Source organism: Amphimedon queenslandica, unplaced genomic scaffold (assembly GCF_000090795.2).
Source record: "Amphimedon queenslandica unplaced genomic scaffold, v1.1 AMPQUscaffold_12399, whole genome shotgun sequence".
NCBI classification, from domain to species: domain Eukaryota; kingdom Metazoa; phylum Porifera; class Demospongiae; order Haplosclerida; family Niphatidae; genus Amphimedon; species Amphimedon queenslandica.
In genome coordinates this window covers 10,006-17,306 of record NW_003547364.1, presented here as the reverse complement: position 1 = coordinate 17,306, position 7,301 = coordinate 10,006, and the positions used below count along the sequence as shown (strand labels likewise).

Sequence of the window (7,301 nt, the reverse complement as noted above, 5' to 3'; positions counted from 1 at the left end):
TACAGAAACAGTACTTTTTAATAATTTTAGCTATTTTTCCTATTATTCTCTCTTCATTACCAACTTATTCCAGGCAAAAAAATTTTGGGGTGCAGTTACCCTTTAATAAACTAATTATGTATATGAAATAATTGCACAAAGTTTTATAATAATCTGTTTTTAATAGTTTTATAATAAGGTAAAGAATAACAAGTTTGTTTATGTTTATTGTCTAGACATAGTATCCTTAGTGTATTATTAGTCCTAAGAGATTCCATCAGTACCAGTACTCCATCAGTATCAATGTTAGTACCGTTAAGATGAAGGGCAGATAGTGTGTGGTTGTGGAGTAAAAGTTTAGCTAGTGACTGAGCACTGGTTGAAGTGATGCGAGGATTGTAACTAAGAAATAAGCCAGCAATTGTTTTATTATTAATTAATGATTGTGTTAGTGTAATGACTCCATCATCATTGATGGAATCATTACTGATCGATAGTATCCCTAATGAAGTATTGTTCGTTATTTTGTGTGACAGTAAGAGGATGACATCTTTTGTTATTTTAGTGTTATGTATACCAATACACTTTATTGTTCTTATCTCTAGTGCTAGTGACATCAATAGGTATACAATATCAGGTGATGAGTGTAGTAAAGGATTTGAAGCTCCGTGGACTTGGCTATTATTATGATTCACTCACAGTCGAAAGACTGCTCAAAAATATCATTAACAAACCCTTAAATACATTTTTCATACCCAGAATATTAACTGATAATAACTACTAATTATCATAACAAGCTAGATTGTAATAATAACACAATAATAATGATAAGAGCAATAATAATAGTGATAATAATAAATTAATAATAATAATAACAATAACAATAATAATAAATGCTAAGAATAATAGAATAATGATGATAATAATGATAATAATAATAATAATAATAATAATAATAATAATAATAATAATAATAATAATAATAATAATAATAATAATAATCGTACAGAGAATAAGAATAATGCCAATCATATTATCACATCCCCCCACCATTAAGTGTTAACTAACGGAGCATATGTGTCCACTGGACGTGGAACCCTAGTAGAACGACGCAAGGGACCAGACCTAGGTGGTACTGAAGGTCTCTGCTCCTCTTGCTCCACCTCTTGAGATGATCCCATGAAAGACCAGTCAGTAACATCAGAATGATGAGATGTTTGCTCCTCGAATCGAGAACGCAGATGGTCTATATGACGTCTCATTACCACCCCTCCTTCTGTTATCACTTGATAAGATAAGGGTCCTGTAACTTTAGTTATTTTCACAGGCAGCCATACTTTCTCTTGGGGTGTTTTAGTGTAAGCTAAATCTCCAATTTTAAACCGCCTTGTATGGACTCTACCTCCCACGGCCTTCTCCTGCTTACTTCGTACTGTTTGTTCTGTATCTGGATATAGTAAGTCGAGGACAGTACGCAGCTGACGTCCCATTAACAATTGAGAAGGCGACAATCCTGTAGTGGTTTGGGGTGTGATTCGATACTGTAGTAAAAATCGTGCAATCCTTTGATCCATTGGGCCTTCCATTTTAGTAACTGTTGATTTAAAGGTCTGCACTGCCCTTTCTGCCAGACCGTTTGAAGCTGGGTGGTACGGTGATGTGAAAATGTGTTTAATCCCATTCTGAGATGTGAACATTTGAAATTCAGAGCTCCTGAAACCACTGCCATTATCTGAAACCAGCTGTTCGGGGACCCCATGTGTAGCAAATAAAAATCGTAGGGCTTCTATGGTTGCTTCTGCTGATGTTGATGATACTTGTTGAACATCAATCCACTTGGAATGAGCATCAACAACTATTAAGAACTGCTTGCCATGAAATGGCCCAGCGTGGTCAATATGTACGCGAGCCCATGGACGATTGGGCCATTCCCAGGGGTGTAAAACAGCTCTAGGCGGGCTTGAACGATGAGCTTGACATATGCTGCAATGTTTCACCAACTCTGTGATGTCTCTGTCTAGTCCTGGCCACCACACATACGAACGAGCTAATCCCTTCATACGATTGGTCCCAGGATGAGTGTTATGCAATTGCTTTAGAACTATAGAGCGTCCTTGTGGTGGAATTACCACACGAGAACCCCACAACACACACCCATCCACAGAGCTCAGTTCGTTCTGGCGATCAATATAAGGCTTGAGACTGTTGCTATTTGAATCATTCAATCTCCAACCATGACGAATTGAGTGTAGGACTTGTGATAATACTGGGTCTTTCTCTGTCCATGAACGAATTTGTGATGACGTCACAATAGCTTCGGATAAGTGGTTAAGCAGCAATAATACACTACCATCCTTTTCTGTGCTTTTATCTTTATCTAGACAAGGTAATGGTAATCTACTCAAAGCATCGGCATTTGACATTTTATTACCTTGTCTGTACTGTATAGTGTACTGATATGATCCCAGTATCAAAGCCCATCGTTGAATCCTTGCTGCTGCCATTCGAGGAGTTTGCTGTGTTTCACTGAACAGGTACTTTAGAGGTTTGTGGTCTGAATAGATAGTGAACTTGCGTCCTGAAAGATAATGGTGGAATTTCTTGACTGCATATATTACTGCAAGTCCTTCTTTTTCTAATTGCGAGTAGTTTCTCTCTGGAGGGGAAAGAGTCCTTGAGGTGAAAGCAATAGGTCTCTCCAAATCATCTTGCATTTTATGAGCCAGAACTGCCCCCAGTCCATATGGGGATGCATCGCATGAGACTACCAGTTCCTTTCGACCATCATAATGAACTAACAGATTCGAGGACTGAAGCAGAGATTTTGCTTTCTGAAATGCTTTTTTTTCTATGTCTAACCACGACCACTTTGTTTTCTTTTGTAACAACCTGTAGAGAGGAGAAAGAACAATAGCTAAATTAGGGAGAAATCTAGAATAATAATTCAACAACCCAAGAAAGGACTTCAACTCTGTAGTATTCCTTGGTTCTGGGGCTGATCGAATGGCTTCTACTTTAGAAGGTGATGGATGGAGACCATCCTTGTCAATGATATGACCAAGGTATTCCACTGATGATACTGCATATGTACACTTTGATTGCTTCAAGGTAAGACCTGCTTGTTCTAGTCGCTCCATGACCAAATCTAGATTCTGGAGGTGGCTTGTTTCATCCTTTCCTGACACCAAAATATCATCAATGTACACCACTACTCCCGATATATCATGTAACAGTGTCTCCATGGTACGTTGAAATATGGCCGGAGCCGATGCAATGCCAAAGGGGAGTCGCTGGTACTGGAAGAGACCCTTACTCGTGTTGATGGTCGTGTACTTGCAGGAATCTTCATGTACCATGATCTGCTGATAAGCATGAGAGAGATCTAACTTGGAAAATATGGTACCCCCTGAAAGTGCCGTGAACAACTCTTCTATTTTTGGAAGAGGGTAAGTCTCTAGCTTGGCAACAGCATTCACCGTGACCTTGTAATCGCCACACAGGCGAACACTCCCATCCGGCTTCACTATGGGTACTATGGGTGTAGCCCAATCTGAGAAAGTAACTGGAATAATAACACCTTCTTGTTGCAGCCTTTCTAACTCTTTTTCAACCTTTTCCTTTAATGCGTATGAGATTGGTCTAGGTTTGAAGAACCGAGGCTTTGCATCAGACGGAACATATATCTTAGCTGTAGCCCCTTTGAGTTTGCCTAGTTGAGATCGGAATAAAGGGGTATGCTTCTTGATGAGTTCTGCTAAGGCTGATTTGCTTTGTATGTTCTTTATAGCTCCCCAATCCAACTTAAGTAGGTGCAACCAATTTCTGCCCAGCAAACTAGGACCATCCCCTGCAACCACTACTAAAGGGAGGCTGGCTGTTTGTGTGTTGTGGGTTATTACAAGGTCTATCACACCTAGCACATCTAACTTGTGGCCAGAATATGACCTCAAAACCACACTGGATGGCTTCAATTCAACTTCCCCTTTAAAAATTCTATTGAAGGTGGACTCACTAATGAGAGACACAGCAGCACCTGTATCCAACTCCATTTCCATGTTATGACCATTTGCCACAATTTGCACTTTTATAGGAGCTACTTTTGAAGATGGCAGTGTATACACAGGGTACGACTCCTCTTCTGATTCCTCATCTGTGGCATTGTCATCAATGGCATTAGTGCGTACATCTCTTTTGAAAGGTTCTCTCGCAGGTCCTTTACCAGCTGTTTTAGATCTACACACACGAGCAATGTGGCCAATTTTACCACATGCCCGGCACTTTTCTTTAATGAAACGACATTTATGTGCAAAATGAGCACCCCCACACCTGTAACATATTACATGCTCCTGTGTCTGTGTGATTGACTTACGTGTGTCCCTCATGTTGGTCTGGTGGACATCATGTGATTCGGCAGCTTTAGTTGAGCTGCGCTCCTGCATGAGTTGAGCACTCCTTCTAGCCTCTTCCATCATAGTGGCTAAGTCCACTGCTTTGTTGAACTTGAGATCATCTGGCTCAGTCAGGAGTCTACTGCGGATGTATTCTTGAGCAAGGCCACATATAAATCTATCTCTCAACGTCTCATCTAAAGTAGCCTCCTTAAAGTTGCACCTCTGGGCAAGTCTCCTCAAATCTGCCACATAATCTGTAATGGTTTCGCTATCTCCTTGCCGACGGCACCCGAACTTGTATCGTTCAGCTACTAGTGATGCCTTGGGGTGGAAATGGTTTGTGAGAAGTGTAACCAAGTCGTCCAATGACTTGCTATTAAGCTCCTCCGCCGACACCATGTTAGATAATACTTCAAATGTATCATAGCCCAGGGCGGACAAGAAAACGGATTTCTGTTTCCCAGCAGGTATACTGTTTGCCTCAAAATACAGCTTAATCCGTTGAACATATTTAGGAAAACTGTGTCGCTTTGCATCAAAAGGCTCCAGAGCGCTCGATGCCACTGCCATCCTGTGCCAAGACTATCCGTAATGTCCTGCCGCGTGTAGTTCGAAACAGGCCCTCGTCGCCAAATATGTAGTAAAGGATTTGAAGCTCCGTGGACTTGGCTATTATTATGATTCACTCACAGTCGAAAGACTGCTCAAAAATATCATTAACAAAACCTTAAATACATTTTTCATACCCACAATATTAACTGATAATAACTACTAATTATCATAACAAGCTAGATTGTAATAATAACACAATAATAATGATAAGAGCAATAATAATAGTGATAATAATAAATTAATAATAATAATAACAATAACAATAATAATAAATGCTAAGAATAATAGAATAATGATGATAATAATAATAATAATAATAATAATAATAATAATAATAATCGTACAGAGAATAAGAATAATAATAATAATAATAATAATAATAATAATAATCGTACAGAGAATAAGAATAATACCAATCATATTATCACAATGAGTGATAGAGGTGAATGTACGGATGACTGTCTGTTAATTGACTGATCACTTCCTGACATTGACTTGCTGATGGTTTAGTGAGGGATACGTCAAAACTGGTCCACTTCACCTCTCTAGTCTCTTCTCCTATTAATAAACACAGTCAGTCTGTTAATGTGTGTATATTATTATTTTAATACAGTATAATAGGCATATAATATAAATAATAATAATTATATTATATTATTTTATTGATGATGCTTGTTTGTGTGTTAATTGTTCCAGGTGATGCTGGTTTTTGTACCAGTAAGTCATTACAGCTGCTAGGATGGAATGGGTGTAGTCTATCTTTTATCATGCATGTACGTGACAGTAAACAAAAATCAATTATACGTTTTATTAATATGTTGAAATCAATAATTATTGTCCCTCCATCTCTCTCTCTCTCTCTTTCTCTCTCTCTTTATAGTCCTTGGTCCATTATGCCAGCTAGTCAACTTCAAAGCACAAGCTAATGTAAGCATATACCATATACATGTATCTGGTAAATATCTGTTTTGAATTTTTGCATTTAAATCGTATTTCTCTCTTTCCACTCTTTCTCTTTTTTAGAGTAGAAGATTCTATATAATAACTTACAATCATACTGACAATGAATTGATTTTTGGTAGTTTTTATTACGTTTTGTGACTCTTTTTTATAAAGTTTTATTGTCAAACTCAATCACTGGTACTTCTACAATGGGATGTGAAAGTGTCTCTGTTATACAGAGGTGTCCTTCATGTGAAGGTTATTTTATACAGTAAGGAATGCAATTGGTACACTAGGTGCTGTCCATGAGGAGGTGTGCACTATAGAGAGTGTTTGTTAATAGAGGGTTTACTGTATTAATGGTATATTATGTGTGTGTAATAATATTAGTATCAAATAACTCACCTCCACCAGTTAATAGTATTTCTTTTATTTGAGTGTGTCCTCCTTCATTAGCTATCTCTACTGCACTCTTTCCTCTCTCATCTTTACTGTTAGGATCAGCTCCTAACTGCAGTAGCATTGATACTTCAAAACTATCACCAGCTTTAACTGATTCATGGAGTGAAATGTCAAAATTGTTATCGTCATTTCTTTTGATAGGAATCACTTTATTGTCAACAGAAACTTCCAATATTCCTAATCTACTCATTGAGTTTGTTTTGTTATTGATAGCATCAATAAGAGACTGTGATAGTGAGGTTGGTATTAACAGTGTAATAACAACTGAACCAATATGAATGTCCACTATAGTAGAAATATCTGCTACTTTATGCCCAAAGTAATATTCAAGTACTCTTTTAAATTTAGTTAGAGTCATTTCATCCCATATGCCATTGAGTTTAATAACGACTGGTTTTGTTTGATTGCTAATGGTTGGCGAGGCTACTGCTGGTGATGATGACAATTTCTCTTTGATTGTTGATCGTATGTGCTTCAACTGTGATAATTCTGAGAATTTATCAACACTATCAATGTATTGAATTAGTTTGGTATGAATATCATCTGATAAGGTGATAAAATGACGTACTAAACTTTTGAGCAATCCAAAATTTAAAAAGTCATAATGAGGTCTAATGGCAGTAAATATAGATTGCATGTTGATTTCTGATAACTTTAAATCTTGCTCCAAATATGTTTCTGCATGAAATGCAACCTCGTCTGCTTCTAATTTCTTGTTGGACACAAGTTTATTAAAATGTTTTCTTATTTCAGTTACAAGACGAATAAACTGCTGATGTAGTAATTCAATATTGCGAGCAACTACTTCCTTTGAACTGAGTTGTATTACAGTGGGACTAGAGTCAGGCTCAGTATGTGACTGGTGTGATGGCTGGACTAATTGTCCTGGTGCTGTTGGTAGAATGTAATTGGGTG

The 7,301-nt window shown here is 37.6% G+C and overlaps 2 protein-coding genes across 2 annotated transcripts; both read right to left on the bottom strand.

Moving 5' to 3' along the window:
• Positions 1 to 945: 945 nt before the first annotated feature.
• On the bottom strand, positions 946 to 5,209 carry LOC100638744 (uncharacterized protein K02A2.6-like). Its single transcript, XM_020004118.1, has 2 exons — positions 2,411 to 5,209; positions 946 to 2,356 (listed from the first exon to the last, which is right to left on the bottom strand). Exons 1-2 carry the CDS (start codon positions 4,938 to 4,940, stop codon positions 1,032 to 1,034), a joined length of 3,855 nt encoding a protein of 1,284 aa, XP_019859677.1. The 5' UTR covers positions 4,941 to 5,209; the 3' UTR covers positions 946 to 1,031.
• Positions 5,210 to 5,365: 156 nt separating this feature from the next.
• Positions 5,366 to 7,295, bottom strand: LOC109587894 (uncharacterized). The gene is made up of 2 exons (XM_020004117.1): positions 6,330 to 7,295; positions 5,366 to 5,540 (listed from the first exon to the last, which is right to left on the bottom strand). The coding sequence occupies exons 1-2, from the start codon at positions 7,021 to 7,023 to the stop codon at positions 5,407 to 5,409; spliced, it is 828 nt and encodes a 275-aa protein (XP_019859676.1). The 5' UTR covers positions 7,024 to 7,295; the 3' UTR covers positions 5,366 to 5,406.
• Between the last annotated feature and the right edge of the window lie 6 nt (positions 7,296 to 7,301).